This window comes from Herpailurus yagouaroundi, unplaced genomic scaffold (assembly GCF_014898765.1).
Source record: "Herpailurus yagouaroundi ecotype Mexico unplaced genomic scaffold, PumYag 29, whole genome shotgun sequence".
NCBI classification, from domain to species: Eukaryota; Metazoa; Chordata; class Mammalia; order Carnivora; family Felidae; genus Herpailurus; species Herpailurus yagouaroundi.
The window spans coordinates 122,909,683-122,927,457 of NW_024412377.1; the positions used below are offsets into that span (position 1 = coordinate 122,909,683).

General features: G+C 40.7%; 2 protein-coding genes across 7 annotated transcripts in view; both read right to left on the reverse strand.

The window, feature by feature from the left end:
- The window catches only part of LOC121016760 (protocadherin gamma-C4), a 99,957-nt gene that overhangs the window by 51,526 nt on the left and 30,656 nt on the right, over positions 1-17,775 (reverse strand). The gene's annotated exons all lie outside the window — the stretch shown is intronic.
- LOC121016809 (protocadherin gamma-A4-like) lies at positions 12,348-13,189 on the reverse strand. Its single transcript, XM_040454694.1, has one exon. It carries the CDS (start codon positions 13,103-13,105, stop codon positions 12,440-12,442), a length of 666 nt encoding a protein of 221 aa, XP_040310628.1. The 5' UTR covers positions 13,106-13,189; the 3' UTR covers positions 12,348-12,439.

Genomic DNA, 17,775 nt, shown 5'->3' on the forward strand with positions numbered 1-17,775 from the left:
GAGTCTGATGCGGGGCTCAAACTCACGAACCGTGAGATCATGACCTGAGCTGAAACCAACAGTCAGATACTTAAGTGACTGAGTCTCCCAGGTGCCCCAAGATTTTATTTTTTAAATAATCTCTACACTCAATGTAGGGATCAAACTTAAACACCGAGATCAAGAGTCGCATCCTCTACCATCTGAGCCAGCCAGGTACCCCCTTTATATCTTTTTAAATTGGAGTATTGTTTATATACAGTGAAAAACCAAGGATCTTGAGTTCAATGAGTTTGGGCAAATGTATACAACCATTTAATTTACCACTCTATCAAAATAGGGAAAAAAATTTAAAATTTTAAAAATGTTTATTTTTGATAGGGAGACCAAGTGCGAATGGGGGAGGGGCAGAGAGAGGGAGACACAGAATCTGAAGCAGGCTCCAGGCTCTGAGCTGTCAGCACAGAGCCAGACACGGGGCTTGAACTCACAAACTGTGAGATCATGACCTGAGCTGAAGGTGGATGCTTAACCAACTGAGCCACCCAGGAGCCCTGAAAAAATATTTTAAATTTATTTATTTATTTTGAGAGTGAGAGCAGCCAGAGGGGGGGGGCCCAGAGAAGGGAGACAGTTAGAGAGAGGGAGGAAGGGAATCCCAAGCAGGCTCCACACTGTCAGCACAGAGCCCCAACGCAGGGCTTGAACTCACGAACTGTGAGATCATCCCCTGAGCTAAAATCAAGAGTCAGAAGCTTAACCCAATGAGCCACCTAGGTGCCCCAAAGTATGAAAAATATTTATCCCTTTATGGGGAGAAGTTCTACCATCATTAACACTGCCAGTTGCAACTTAAAATGCTTAACTACCATTAATTTATTCAGGAAATATTCATTTAGAGCTTAACAATGTCAAGGACTGTTCCAGGCCTTAAAAATATACCATGAAGGGGCGCCTGGCTGGCTCAGTCAGTTGAGAGTCAACTTCGGCCCAGGTCATCATCTCCCGGCTCGGCTGGTGGGTTCAAACGCCTCTTTGCTGACAAATCAGAGCTTGGAGCCGGCTTCAGAGTCTGTGTCTCCCTCTCTCTCTGCCCTTTCCTGCTCACGCTGTGCCTCTCTTTCTCAAAACTAAATAAACATTAAAAAAAATTTTAATATATACCATGGAAAAGAAATAACCCCTTTTATGAAGGAGCTCGTATTCTTGTTAGGGAGAGAAAGTGAACTCTCTTTCTCTTGTTAGGGAGAGAAAGCAAATACATGTCAGATGAAAGTCACAGAACAAAAATTAGCATCTTTTTAACATGGTTACTAAGAATCCTAAAGGATGTTTAAGTTTGTGTGGGTGTATCTTCCAAGTGTACTTGTAATATTAAAATTCAATAATTTTATTATTGTTGCTACACATCTCTTACCCTAAATATTCCTTATTTGAAATTCTACTGTTTGTAACCCAATAATATATGGTGAAAAAATTCTAGCCTTAAAAACATGCATGAAAAATATACAATCAAGTTAAAGAAAATTAAGCAACAACAATTTAAAACATCCTGGTAAATTATAATCCAAACAATTCTAGAGGCAGAAAAGAATTGGGCAGAGCTAATGTGAAAAGTAGAGTGAGCATGAATTAAACAAAGAGGTTCTCTGGGTGCTGGATGTCTTTAACAGTGAAAAAGAGATCAGGAAGAAAAATAAAGAACAGGGGTAGCACTGTAATGAACCCAAAAACATACCAGCGTAGAGCTACCAGGAAGCTTATCAAGCTCAGCCTGGTGAGGATCTATCCATCTGAATGGACTATCACAATGGAAGGAATCAAAATAATGGTTACTATATGTCCAACCACCTTCTTAATATCTGGACGTGGATGTTTCACAGAATCTTAAACAACATGTTTACAACTCAAATCCTAATTTCTCTGTGATCTACCCTTCTGTAGTCTTCCACAACTCACTAAATGGTACCTTTGTCCATCCAGTTCCTTAATTCACAAATCTGGCAATGAGTCTTAATCCCCCTTTTCTTTCCATCACTGTTTTTCTTCAATTAACGATATTTAATTGTAAATTTACCAGCCAGGCAATGATCTTTCCAGACACTAAAGAATATAAAAGAGAAAACAGTCCCTACCTTATGGAGCTTACATTCCACCATTCCACTATTCTCTTCTTGAATCTATTTCCTAAGTATATCTCCAATCCATCCATTTATTTCTATAGCCACTGCCTTCCCTTTAATCCAATCCAGCACCATTTTTTATCAGAAACACTGCCATGGTCTCCCATCTATTTTTCCTACTTCCATTTACAACCCTCATAAATCAGTCTGCCACACAACAGCCAGAGAAATATTTTAAAAATTCAAATCATATCTTGTCACTACCCTGTTTAAAACTTTTCAAAAGCTCCTATGTACAAAAGTACTTAGAATAAAATCCAGAGTCTTTAATATGGCTTACAGGACTCTGCCTGTACCTCATTTTTAGCTTCCTTAGCCTTTTTCACTTGCTCATCTTTTTGGAAGGACCTTTACACACACTATTTCCTCTGCCAAAAAATTTCTTCTTTCATCTCCTTGTCACCTGGCTAACTTCTACTCATCTTTCACATCTCACACTAAATTTATCACTTCCTGAAAGAAGCCCTCCCTGACCCTCAGGCTAGGGTAGCCCCCCACCCCATTATAGCCTCTCTTAGCATCCTTGCTTTTCTCCTTGGTAGCATTTATCAGACGTATAAAAGACCGTATCTTAGAAAGAGACCCATTAAGTCAGGAGTCATAGCTGCCTTATTCACTGGTGCAACTTTGGCACCTAGGACAATGGCTTGCATATACCGGGCAGTTAATAAATATTTGTCGTATAAATGAATTAATGATCCAACCACCGCTAGACTTGGGGCAGACACTAGTGTTTACTCTGTTTTGGGATAGGCTCTTCCAATCTATTTATTTCAGAGAATGGATGCCTGAATTTATGTAGATGTGGTTTAGACTTAAACTATATACTTTTACATTATATTCTCACACAGTATTAGAATAGAGTACCTTGCACTTCTTGTGTTTCAAAACCAGGTGCAGTATACAAAAATAAACAGCAACAATCAGAAAATGAAATTAAAATATATTTTACAGTAACATCCCAAACTATAAAATATGTAGGAATAATTTAATGAAAGATTACATAAGACCTCTACACTAAAAACTATAAAACACTGCTAAAAGAAGTTAAAGAAGATCTAGATACATGGAAATATAGTACCACTCTCATAGGTTAGAAGTCTCGTTATTGTTAAGATGACCCCTCTCCCAAAAGATTTATAGATTTAGTGCAGTCCCATTCAAAACCCTTGCAGGCTTTTTCCCTCTATAGTGAGAAGATGACTTTTATTTGGAAAGAGAAAAAGATTATGAACAGTCAGAACAATGCTGAAAAAAAAAAACAAGGAAAAAAATGGGAGGATTCACCAACCTGACTTCAAGACTATGAAGCGACAATAATCAAGACAGTGTGGTTGTGGCAAAAGGATGGACAAACAGATCCATGGCACATGACGGGAAGTATAGAAACAGACCAACTTATATCAAATGATTTTCAACAAGGGGGCCAAAGTAATTCAATAGGAAAAGGAACATCCTTTCAACAAAAGAACAAAAGAAAAAAGAAAAAAGTCAAGAACCTTGACTCCTACCTCAATGAATTCCTACCACATATCACATGCAAAAATCAAATAAGATAGGGGGTTCCTGAGTGGCTCAGTCAGACTTAGGCTCAGGTCATGATCTCCTGGTTCGAGAGTTGGAGCCCTACATCAGGCTCTTTGCTGTCAGGACACAGCCCACCTCAGATCCTCTATTTCCCTCTCTGTGCCCCATCCCCCTCAAAAATAAACATTAAAAATAAACTAAAATAAAATAAGATAAAGGAAAGAGTCAACAGGTATTAAATAAGTGCCCTTTGCTCACCAGGAATACTCACTGCCTCCCCTAACACACTGCTAGAAAAAACACTACACAAGATAAAGTGATATGCCAGTGGCACATATTTGTTGAGATTCTTGCCTTTTCTTGGTTTCCAAGCTTTAGCAAACTCTTCAGGTAAGCAAAAGAAACCAGGTTGAATATGCCAAATTATGTGATTATATGAATTCCTTTTAGAGATCACCAGGGAGGTAATAAAGTTAACATAGTTTGGACAAACAATAGAATCCACACCAGTAAGGAATCCTACCATGACTAACCAGACACACTTTTTTTTTTTTTAAGATTAAGAACTGTTTTTTTGTTGTTGTTGTTTTTTGTTTTCAACGTTTATTTATTTTTGGGACAGAGAGAGACAGAGCATAAACGGGGGAGGGGCAGAGAGAGAGGGAGACACAGAATCGGAAACAGGCTCCAGGCTCTGAGCCATCAGCCCAGAGCCTGACACGGGGCTCGAACTCCCGGACCGCGAGATCGTGACCTGGCTGAAGTCGGACGCTTAACCAACTGCGCCACCCAGGCGCCCCCAGACACACTTTTATGTATCTTCTTATTAATATTCTATTTCTCTTGACTTGCCAGTAATTCACTCTTCTCAACTTTCTTATTACCCAATTTATCTAAATACACTTTGCAAGGTTAAGATTTCCTTTTCCTTTTTTTGTTACATTTTAGACTGCAATCTTCCAAACCACTTACAGTGATATATAAAAGGGAATTTTAATTGTAAATGTTATTCCATAATTTTTCAAATGTTTGTAAAATGTAAGTTGAGTGAAATGTTATGCTAACATTATTTGGATCCACCTGATTACAACGAACAACCCCTATCCAGCATTCTGTGCTACCTCAAATTCACTTTAAGTATCCATACCAGCCACAAGGGGGTAGGGAGATATTTGCTGTTGGATCCCAGCTCAGGATCTGAGGTGCAGACTTGGGCAATGAAGGTGCCAGGAGGGCTGTTTTGGGCCACATGGACCACTAGGTGGCCTGGTGGAAAACTGGCCTGCTGTTGATGTCACCAACGTGTAGGGGGTGGTCCTTCGGCTGGAAGAAAGAGGTAAGAGGTAACATTGTACCCTAGGGTCAGCTCCTAGTCCAGGGCCCCATCTGTTGCAAGCATGTAGTAATTATTGATAAAAGACAGAACTAGTGATAGATTCAATTGTGAATCTATACCAGAAATGTGACCTCCCTGTTTTCTCCCAAATCTGGATCATGTGGGTTTTTTTGTTTTAAAGGTTTTTTTTAAATTTATTTAAGTACTCTCCACAGCCCATGTCAGGCTTGAACTCATGAGTCACATGCTCTTCTGACTAAGCCAGCCAGGTACCCCTGGATCCTGTGTTTTATACAAAGTGATTAGTGTCAAAGGTAGGGAATCTTCAGAAATCATTGTGGAAATAAAAGTAAGTATCAGCTCTGGGACTGTCATTATCACCGAAAATTTTGATCTCAACTACACCAGGCAACCAGTCCTCCCCATCGCTGTTCCTTGCTTCCAAAACCATGGAACATTTTTAAATCTCATCACAGCCCAATGAACTTAAAAGTTTTCATTTCAACACAACTGTGATCAAGATGAAACTGGATACAGGTACTCTGGGCTGCCAAGATATATCTGATCTCCACTTTACTGCTCTCATATGGATCAGCAGCCCTCATCCTCACCAATGGAAGTGGCTCAGGCAGCATGTTTTCTCAAAGGATGACCCCGTATACATTCTGGCTGAAAATGAGTAGGGAGATACAGTTCCATCAACCACCAGGGTGGAGATCTAAGCAGTGCTGCTTTGGGGCTGCCTTTGACATCTAAGGCTGTCAGGACTAAGCCATGTGAGTTTTGCTTTTCCTAGTCTATTGGCTTCTCTAACGCAGGCTCAACCTATTTGTTTCCACTGGTGATCTCTTTTACTTCAAAGACAAATATAGTTCTGCTGCTAAGGTGGCAGAATTGCTTCCAACATCAGTGTCTTCTGTAGGTTCTATTACAAATCTTGCCCCAAGCTGGGTCAACTCAGACATTTAAGTCAGTAACACTCCTGCTGAACTTTGCATCTTGACTATCTAATGTAGAAAACATTTAAAGGATTTTCAACTACCATTTCTAAACATTTGACACAAACCATGGCATATGGGCATATCTGTTTCAGGTCCATCCTGTTACAATTAAGTGTCCGCTTTCTTAACTCAGAGTGAAGTATTCTTTTACCACATTAATCCACAGCTTCTGAACAACCAAGTCCTGGACACATAGGCCTATATCCTTGGAAGGGTCCAATGAATAAAGTCACCCAGCAGAAACCTTACAGATCTCCCTGTTAACCTCTATTTCCACACTGACTCACAGCAACACTCTAAGTCTCTGCCTTAGGACTGCAGCCTGAAGTAATCAGAGTTCAATGATCTGAAGAGTTGAGAAAGATGTTTCTCACTGGAATTTGTAGACTAAGAAGCAGCAGTAGTACAGCCTTATTCATGCAATTAAATATTCCTGGGAATTTATATTCTCACTGACTCCAGCATATGAGGTCAAAGTGGTGACTTGTTTTTTTTTTTTAATTTTTTTAATGTTTATTTATTCTTGAGACAGAGTGTGAGCAAGGGAGGGGCAGAGAGAGAGAGGGAGACACAGAATCCGAAACAGGCTCCAGGCTCTGAGCTGTCAGCACAGAGCCCGACATGGGGCTCAAACCCACAAACTGTGAGATCATGACCTGTGCCGAAGTCGGACACTTAACCGACTGAGCCACCCAGGCGCCCCATGACTTGTTTTTATAGCTCTTCATGCTTAAGTTATTTTTTAGGTTGTCTCTTTTTTAAAAAAAAAAATTTGTGGGGCGCCTGGGTGACTCAGTCGGTTAAGAGTCTGATTCTTGATTTCAGCTCAGGTCATGATCTCACAGTTTGTGAGATGGAGCCCCAGGGTTGGGCTCTGCGCTGACAGCACAGAGCCTATTTGGGATTCTCTCTTTCCCCTTCCCCTGTTTGCACTCTCTCTCTCTCTCTCTGAAATAAATTAATAAACTTATAAAATTAAATAAAATAAGTTTAATTTTTTTTTTGTATGGAAGTCTCAGGATGAACTACTGGCTGGATCTTCAGCTGCAAATATGCAGAAAGCATCTAAGAAGTTTCACAATATTGAAAGCTTATGTACAGAGGCAACTATTTAAAAATGTTGACACATCTCCAGTTCCTTGGCTTTGCATAGATAGGTCAGAGAGTTGGCTCTTATTAGGAGTTTGATATAGAGGAAAAGCACATGTAAAATAAGTAGTTTGTGCTATGATTTTTCCCCAAGAGACTACTTTCTAATCACTGAACTGAAGCCTTTTACTGAATATTTAGAAGGGGTACAAACCATTGTATGGAATGCTTCAGAGACTTAAAGATGAACTAAGAAATTATACTTGTCCTTCTATGGCTTCTCTAAGAGAAATTGTGGAGATATTGATTTCTTTTACATACAAATTATTGAGTCTATGGTTCATCTGATAACAATTTCTTCACATTTTTCTGAACCACAACTCTTCCCATTTGGTATCAAGTAAACTCATACTCTAGCAAAGATATTTTCAGGGGACCTGGGTGACTCAGTCAGTTAAGCGTCTGACTCTTGATTTCAGCTCAGGTCATGATCTCACAGTTTGTGGGTTTGAGCCCTGAGCCCGGGCTCTGTACTGACAGCATGGATCATGCTTAGGATATTCTCTCTCTCTCTCTCTCTCTCTCTCTCTCTCTCTCTCTCTCCCCCCCCCCCCCCCCGCTTATGTTCTCTGTCTCTTTCTGAAAATACATAAACATTAAAAATTTTTCAATTACATTTCATAAGCTATCTTTTCCTGTCACATTTTAAGAATCCTAAACAGTGTGTTCTTTTATTGATAGCTTTTCATTAGATATGGTTTCCTAAAAATGAACTCTAAGTGTAACTCTAGAGAGTAATAAACCTATTTGATCAACATCTCTTTGATCAACAACCCTTCACAGGTGTTTGCTTTAAAATTTTTTGAAGTAGCTTTACTGAGGTATAACTGACATACAAAGAACTACACATATGTGGAGGTGTTTTTTTTTTAACCTGGTATATGGCACAAGGAAAAAATATAATTTTCATTAGAACTGTTCATGATCACAGCTATACTCTGTCATATGTAACTGACAGAAAACTGTGATAAAGCCCATTTATTTATCATTAGCCTTCTAATTCAGTTTAAAATGATGTATGGGGGGGGCGCCTGGGTGGCTCAGTCGGTTAAGCGTCTGACTTCAGCTCAGGTCATGATCTCACGGTCCGTGAGTTCGAGCCCCGCATCGGGCTCTGTGCTGACCGCTCAGAGCCTGGAGCCTGTTTCAGATTCTGTGTCTCCCTCTCTCTCTGACCCTCCCCCGTTCATGCTCTGTCTCTCTCTGTCTCAAAAATAAATAAACGTTAAAAAAACAAAGACTGCAGAAATTAAATCTCCAGAAAAAAAAATAAAAAAATAAAATGATCTACGGGTTGCATAGTCTCAACAAGATGTACAGTCTCACCAAGAATCCTAGCCTATTTCTGCTTCAAACAGCATAAAATCTCTTCTAGAATGGATGTGGAGGAAGAATATCTGTTGGCAGATTACATTTCCACTTCAGGTGGTGTGAAATAGTGGAGCTGCAACTTTTAAGTTATAGCTGAACACTTTAACTTATTAGATTAAATGAATGCAAACCCACCTTCCTTAACACACAGGAAGAAAACAAAGTCTTTCACATAATTTCATTACTGGAACAAGCACAAAAGAAGCATCCAAACCTACTGCCTAGTTTCTCTAAAAAATATCAACAAGTATACTAATTATCAATCCTAAATTATCAACAAATATTCTAAAGCTAAGACTGACATGTTATATTAAATGTGTTATGTTAGCTTAAACTCTCATGTTGCCAAAACCAAATGACTCCAACTTTCAGGTTTTGATGATACTTTTTCCAGTTAAATCATCCTAACAATCCTAATGAAGTAAAAAGTTCCTTTAAAGGAGAAATTTCATAGGACCCTTGGTTAGGTTTCACTATGGTTCAGAAAGAGAAAAATTAACACTCCTACAACTGTCCCATCCAAAACAATGGTTCCTGATCTTTTATGACCCCAAACAGGGGTTTCTCAATCAAGAATGTGCCTAGGGAGATCCTTTGCCCATTCTGCCATGTGAGGTCACAGCCAAAAGCCTGTGATCTAGAAGGAAGCCCTCACCTGACCATCCTGGCACCCTTATCTCAGAATTGCAGCCTTCAAAACAGTGAGCAATACATTTCTGTTTATAAGCTATTCATCATCTAATCCCCTTTGGTGAAGGGGATCAATTGGTATAAACCAGTTATAAAGTAAGTCATAGGGATGTAATACACAACAAAGGGAAGTCAGTAATACTATAATAACTTTGTGTAGTGACAGACAGTAACTACACCTATGGTCAATGTAACATACAGCATAGAGAATTGTCAATAATATTGTAATACCTCTGTATAGTGACAATAACTAGACATATCAAGGTGATCATTTCGTAACATATAAAAATGCTGAATCACTGTCATACACCTGAAACTAATACAATATTGTATGTCAATTATAATTCAGTTTTTAAAAAAATTTATAAATGAATGCACCTAAGCACTTAAGCTTTTTAAATTAGCTTTCATAAAAATTCTAGAATAGTTTTACTTCCATTCACGTCATCCCATTGTACCACCCATAGAAGCACACAAATCATTACTTTTCACAAAATGTCAAGTAAGCTAATATTGAAAGCTTGACTCCTTTTTATATCAACAATGTAAAAATATGGCCACCATTAATTACCTATTATAAACAAGATGGTTTATATGTTATCACTACTCCTCACCACAATCTTTCAAATTATACATTATCCCTATTTTGCTGAAGCTGCTAGAGATCTAAAAAACTTGTTAAAGGTCACAAATTTAGGAATTACCTCATTGCAAAGCTGCTACTTTTCTATATTATATCTTAGAATACTGACAGCAAGTAATCCCCAGAGCACACACATTTATCCATTCATTCACTTAACAACTAATTAATGGAGCCTATTTAGCTCAACTGAAAGCATTAGTTAAGATCATTGCTATATGAGATACAGCCTAAAGGTCATGATTGTTCATTGTCCCAACTTGTAATCATTTGTCTCTAAATCAGGTTAAGTGAACAGAAGTCAGCATAACTGGACTATAGCAATTTAGTTTCCCAAATAATCTCTGTTGTGTGTTATGTCTTTCATTTTGAATTGACCACCATATGAAAACCAGCCTTGTGATAAACATTTTGATAGCTTTTACAAAACAGGATGTTACACTGCCCTCTAATCCTGATGATATCATTTAGAAAGTTCTACTCATTAAGTTTCACCTGGAACTTAAAATACAAAATTTACATTTTTAGATCAGCTCAAAAACTTCCTTTAAAAAAAATCAGACAGAACCATACTATTTTTCCTTTTTTTGTCTTGGTTGTCACAAAATATAAAGTGACATGTGAATTTCATTACCAGTAACACGTCTCACTTTAGGGTCATTTGATTACCTTTCTTTCTCAAACGATTTCTAACTTCTTCCGTAAGTCCAGATATTAACTACTGTATCTTTGGAAGGAGACAGGCAACAACAACAAAAAATAAGGATGCTAGGATTCCCTACTCCTGTATGGAATTCACTAAAAAATCCAGGCTTTTCACAGATTCCAGCAATGTTTTCCTAAGACTACTATACATTAGTGTTCAATTTAGGTTCAACATTATACTAGAAGCATAAGGCTCTCAAGAAACACTTAGAATCTGAGCACTATCCAAAAATTTTTTCCGTGTGTGAAAGTTACAGGAAACTTCTATAAAAGAGATTACTACATAGTCACCACATTACCAAAACACTCAAAACACAATTTGTTAGCTGCGTGTTCCACAAAGTCATCATTAAGATCAGCAGTACGGGTAAACTAAAGAAATACCTCACCTGGAAACACATACAGACATTGCCATCCCAAAATATCTAATAAGTGTAAAAAATAAACAATCTCTTCAGTTTTTCTTCATGACAACACTTACACTGTTTGCATATTTCTTTTTTATTTTTTTAAGATTTTATTTTTAAGTAATCGCTATACTCAACATGGGGCTCAAACTCACAACCTCAAGATCAAGAGTCACATCATCTACCAACTAAGCCAGCCAGTTGCCCCTGTTTGCATATTTCACTGAGAAAGTTTTAAGCATGTAGGAAATAAACCTGGTGTATTTTTAAGTTCAAGAATTGTATGAAACCATGTAATGACTTAAGACCTGAGAAAGTACAAATGTATGCATTACTAATGACCAGAATTACTTCACGTTAAAAGAAATTAAATGCACTTCATTAACTCATTAGCAATTTCATATGTAGTTAGAAGCCCCTCTACCCATAAAAGTTTATTAAAAATTTAATTTATGCTTTTTATAAGTTACAGTGAATTTCTCTACAAGAATGTGTGTGTAAGTAGGCTCTTCGCCAGCAGAGAGCCCAACATAGGGCCTGAACTCAGGATCCTGAGATCAAGACCTGAGCTGAAATCAAGAAACCAACACTTAACCCACTGAGCCACCCAGGTGCTCCAAGAATTTGTGTTTTTAACGGATAAACTAGCATCAGCTGTTCAACATAAAAATGTTATGTACGGGCACCTGGGTGGCTCAGCCAGTTGGCCCCGGACTTTTGCTCAGTTCATAATCTAGCAGTTTCTGAGTTCCAGGCCCCATCTGGCTTGCTGCTGTCAGCACAGAGCCCACTTCAGATCCTCTGTCCCCCCTTCTCTGCCCCTCCCCTGTTTGCATGCTCTCAAAAATTAACATTTTAAAAAATGTTGCACAGCCAATGGTAAATAAAAGGACCAATTAAAAGCAGGCATATCTTGTTAATTAGAAAAATTACACAGGATACTAACAAAGTACTAGAATGGTTATAATATTATAATATACAAACACTATCACAAATAAGGCGTGAGAGAAGGCGTGATGGGAGCCCTGAGGAAGACCTCCAGGTTGGTCACTGGTGTCTGCCACGCGTATCCAAATTTTTTACTGTGTGCTTTATCAATGCTGAATATATACTGAATATACATTCATTAATGGATAGTTATATTTAGAAAATGCCAACTACCTAACAGCAGAAGAGGGTCGTTTCTCCCAGGGCACTCCCGGCTCAGGCGCGTGACTGCATCATCAGGCTGTGGGAAGATCACGTGATTCCCGCGAGAGTCCGCGGAGAGGGAAACCTCGCGGAATATGTCTGCGGGAAAGCGCGCAACCTGTCCACGCCCACAAAGCGCGAGGCGGACACGCCCACCAGCCCGCCTCTTGAACCTTGGAGCAGACTCGAGGCGTGCCAGCGCCTCAGACTGAGCGCCAGCTGCACGATAACAATGACGTGGAAGACGCAGGAGGTTGCGGCTACGGCCACCACCAAGTACAGCGTGTGGTCTGAAGAGTCAGGGTCAGCTGGAGGCTGGACATTGCCCAGATCAGCCAGAAGTCTAGGATGCTGTCGGCGAAGGCCACGGTGAGCGTGATGATGGCCGAGAGAGGGGGCTGGCGGTGATCCTGCACCACCACCACCAGGCTCTGCTTGAGCGAATCGCTGTCCAGCAGGGCCCGTGCAGTGAGCACCTCGCCCGTGTGCAGTCCCACCGCAAAGAGTCCTGGCTCGCTAGCCTTGAGCAGACTGTAGAACAGCCAGGTGTTCTGACCAGAGTGGTTGTCCACCGCCACCACCTTGGTCACCAAGGTGCCGGGCTCTGCGGATCGTGGTGCCAGCTCCACGCCTGTGGAAACGTCAGTGGAGAGGCTGGGGTACAGGACTTCTGTCACGTTGTCATTCTGGTCCACCACGAACAGGCTCAGAGACACATTGATGCTGAGTGGAGGATCGCCGCTGTCACGCGCCATCACTTGTAGCTGCATGTCTTGGAACTGCTCATAGCCGAAGGAACGCAGTGCATACAGAACGCCAGTGTTGGAGTTGATGGAAATGTAGGATAGCGGTGGTCCAGGGAGGGTGTTCTTGGCTAGGAAGTAAGTGACCTGGGCGTTCTCTCCATAGTCGGGGTCGTAGGCCATTTTTTTTTTTTTTTACCTTGTCATGTATTTCTTTTTTTTCCCAATATATGAAATTTATTGTCAAATTGGTTTCCATACAACACCCAGTGCTCATCCCAAAAGGTGCCCTCCTCAATACCCATCACCCACCCTCTCCTCCCTCCCTCCCCCCATCAACCCTCAGTTTGTTCTCAGTTTTTTTTTTCCAACGTTTTTATTTATTTTTGGGACAGAGAGAGACAGAGCATGAACGGGGGAGGGGCAGAGAGAGAGGGAGACACAGAATCGGAAACAGGCTCCAGGCTCCGAGCCACCAGCCCAGAGCCCGACGCGGGGCTCGAACTCACGGACGGCGAGATCGTGACCTGGCTGAAGTCGGACGCTCAACCGACTGCGCCACCCAGGCGCCCCTGTTCTCAGTTTTTAAGAGTCTCTTATGCTTTGGCTCTCTTCCACTCTAACCTCTTTTTTTTTTTTTCCCTTCCCCTCCCCCATGGGTTTCTGTTAAGGTTCTCAGGATCCACATAAGAGTGAAACCATATGGTATCTGTCTTTCTCTGTATGGCTTATTTCACTTAGCATTACACTCTCCAGTTCCATCCACGTTGCTACAAAGAGCCGTATTTCCTTCTTTCTCATTGCCACGTAGTACTCCATTGTGTATATAAACCACAATTTCTTTATCCATTTATCAGTTGGTGGACATTTAGGCTCTTTCCATAATTTGGCTATTGTTGAGAGTGCTGCTATAAACATTGGGGTACAAGTGCCCCTATGCATCAATACTCCTGTATCCCTTGGGTAAATTCCTAGCAGTGCTACTGTTGGGTCATAGGGTAGGTCTATTTTTAATTTTTTGAGGAATCTTATGGAGGCTCTTCTAGGGTTGTTCTCTGCAATATAGGTAGATTAGAAAGCGTCAGAGAACGCGGGCAGGTTGTCTTTGGTGTCTGCTACTTTCAGTGAGACGTGAGTTTCTGTGGACAGGGGAGGACTTCCTCTGTCACTGGCGATCACCGTGATGTATCTAGGAACCTTTCCTCAGTCTAGGAGTGTGTCTGTCACTAATGTATAGTAATTTCCACAAGACTTTTATAATTTAAATGGCACATACTCGGATGAAACAGGTCACTTGTCCACTTTCCCCAGAGTCTTGATCATTTACATTTAAAAGGACAATTAATGTCCCTCTGGGAGAGTTTTCCAGAATGGAGCTGGAGAGAGAGAGAGGTGACAACTATTTCGGGGGCATTATCATTTACATCCAATATTGTGATCAGGACTTTGGCTCCTGCAGAATATCCTGTTTTATCCATTGCTTGCCTTTCCATCTTGTAGAATCTCGATTCCTCATGGTTCAGGTCCCCTATTGTTGAAATTGTCCCTAAATTAGCATCTAGTTTGAAAACCGGGGCGCATTGTAGTATACATAACAGAAGGAATGTCACTTCCGCATTGGCTCCTTCGTCAGAGTCGGCGGCCCTTACCAGAAGCAGCTTAGTGCCCACCACCATATTCTCTGGAACGCTCACGCGGTACTCAGACTGAGCAAATATTGGTGCGTTGCCATTCACATCAGCTGCCATTACACGAATTCGCTCAGTGCCTATGTGCACTGGGTCACCCCCCATCGGAGGCTGTGAGAACCAGGTGATGAACAGCCTTCTGCTCCCGGTCCAAGGTGCGCTCCAAAACCAGTTCTGGATACTTGTTACCATCCACTCCGCTTTGCACGTCCAGGCAGAAGTGAGTATTATTACTACTGAGTCCGTAGCTCTGAAGAGAGTTCTTCCCGATATCCGGATCCCAAGCATGGGGAAGCGGGAACTGCAACCCAGTGGCTGCGTTTTCACTCATTTTTATTTCTAATTCACCTTCCCGGAAATAGGGGGCATTATCATTAATGTCTCTCACTTCTATCACTACCTCGTATATTTTTACTTTATCTTCCAACAGAATCTCCAGATTTAATTGACACTTGAAGACCCCTGTCTATCCTGTCTGCAGAGATAAGGCTGCCGCTTCGGGGGTTTAAGGCGAAAAGCTGAGTCCTACCTCTGGAGACTATACGGACTCCGCGCTCCTCTAGCTCCCAGGGCTCCAACCCCAGGTCCTTGACGATGTTGCCCACCCTGAACCTTTCTCCAGCTCCTCAGGAACTGAATAGTGAATTTGGGTTCGTCTGGTTTCCCACAGAATCCCCAGGAGAACTCCCAGCAAGACAAGCCCTTTGCAGTCGCCTAGGAATCATTGTCACTTTCCTCCAAGATTATTTTCACTTCTTCCCTTGACTACCTAAGTAAGGTCCAGCTTTTCCAGTCTTCAGAATGCAACAGTTTCTTCACAACCCTGAGATGGTTAGCTTCTATCTGTGTTTTGCGCTTCACACCCCTCCCAGGCAAGCAGGAGGTAAGCAGGAACTCTGTTGTTCTTTTCCTGATTAGTGAACAGCGGTGCTCAGAGCCCTAACAAATTACTGCACGATCTTGAGGATTTTTGGTTTTTGTACCTTAAATTTTTTTTTCAACGTTTATTTATTTTTGGGACAGAGAGAGACAGAGCATGAACGGGCGAGGGGCAGAGAGAGAGGGAGACAAAGAATCGGAAACAGGCTCCAGGCTCTGAGCCATCAGCCCAGAGCCCCACGCGGGGCTCGAACTCCCGGACCGCGAGATCGTGACCTGGCTGAAGTCGGACGCTTAACCGACTGCGCCACCCAGGTGCCCCCGTTTTTGTACCTTAAATAGCTCCACCTACTGTTCTTCAAATAGGCATGGAAGTAGGGCCAAGTAAAAAACGACAGTGTTCCTTTTAATAGAAACTTCAGTGAGCTTATTTTTATTTCCGAGCTTATTTTTATTTCTCTAAAATTTTTCATACAGAGTCACTTTCTTGACATTATTTTCTGTAGCTGTAGGTGTATTCTGTCTTTTTCAATGAGCTTTTAAATGAATCTGAAGTTTCTATACAAAGTAATTTCAAGTAATTTTAGTGCACCTAATTTGATATCACCACCCCAAAAAGACACCTATTATGTGACATCTCCCTAGGAAATTACTGTTTTCAGATATCCTTTAATAGAATAAACTTTCTCACTTGCTGTGATAGGTGGCATTTTTTTTAACAGATTCTCAAAGTTACCTATATAGAACTATTGTTGTTCTATAGGTTGTTAACATCTAATATTTAAAAATCAAAATTTCACAACATGGAAACCTAAAAATAAGAAATGGAATTGTATACATTATCAGAAGCACACTGACAAGAAGTCAACTGAGTAAGACACATCAACATTTTTAGGACAAAATGGAAGCATTTCAACTTGCATTTACGGGAAATGAGGGTAGTACTTCACAACTTACTAATACATTATATTACAAAATAGTGTTTGAGAAAATTAGCAATCCAAAGAATATTACAAACTTACCTTTTTCTGAGTAACAAACCCAATTCCAATTACTGAAAATGGTAATACATTCAAAAGCCCACCAAAATACAAGAAAAATTCTCGCTACTCTGCTTTCATGAATGTAAACATTTAGATTCTGATGAAAAGCATGTTTGGCAGGCATACCACAATGTATCTTTATTTATTTTTTTTTAATGATCCAGTTTCATTCTTTTTTTTTTTTTCAACATTTATTTATTTTTGGGACAGAGAGAGACAGAGCATGAACGGGGGAGGGGCAGGGAGAGAGGGAGACACAGAATCGGAAACAGGCTCCAGGCTCTGAGCCATCAGCCCAGAGCCTGACGAGGGGCTCGAACTCCCGGACCGGGAGATCGTGACCTGGCTGAAGTTGGACGCTTAACCGACTGCGCCACCCAGGGGCCCCTACAATGTATCTTTAAAACTGGGAGGAAATCTGCAGGTAGTTCTGAGAAAAGATTGAGAAGAAAATTAGCCTATTCAGGGGGACTCAAAAAATCTCTAGCAAACATAACTAAATATTGTCAAATCATTACTCTGTCCTTTAAAAAAACCAAACAACCTTGTGCATTTTCCTCTCACTTTGTAGCTATAAAGAAGCCTTATATATTCAAGATATCAATATTCTGAGAAAGGTAAACACCCACAGGAAGAAAACATTTATGTTTCAGCTACAAATATTTCTGTGGCAACAACATCATAATACCCACTTCTCACAGTAAAAGAGATGGGGGGGGGGGGGGTAAAGACTATCTCAGGTGAAATTGTCAAAATATTTCAAAATACTTGAGGGCTAATAATGAAGTTACGGGTCCACACAGAAAGGAACAGAAAATATTGAGTGGGCAAACGAAGTGATAGAATATATGATTTAAGATTTTTTTGCCAAAATAGTTTTAAAATTAAAAACCAAACCTACGTATTGAAACTCACATGGGCAGAAGCAGCAGCAGCGTTAGAGCTTAATTTGTTATTCTCCTCAGTGACACTTATTACCAAAGAAGCTTCATTAGAGAGATCTCCTCGGGGACCCATTTCTGACGTCATAGTTAGAAAATTAAGCCGTGTTTTCTGAGAATCGGAGGCAATGTACGTATTGTAGGAATTAGGCAAAGTTTCAGGATTATAGGTGGGAGAAACTCCTGGTCCAATCTTATGACAGAAACCAGGTTGAATGCAGTTCCAGGCAGTTTGGGTGATGGAGCATCGCAGGTGCAGGGCCACCGCCAGAATCACCGCAAGGAGGAAGAGCACCGAGATC

What these genes read in the sequence shown, in the direction of transcription:
- LOC121016809 (XM_040454694.1), bottom strand. Translation starts at nt 13,105, where the DNA reads ATGGCCTACGACCCCGACTATGGAGAGAACGCCCAGGTCACTTACTTC.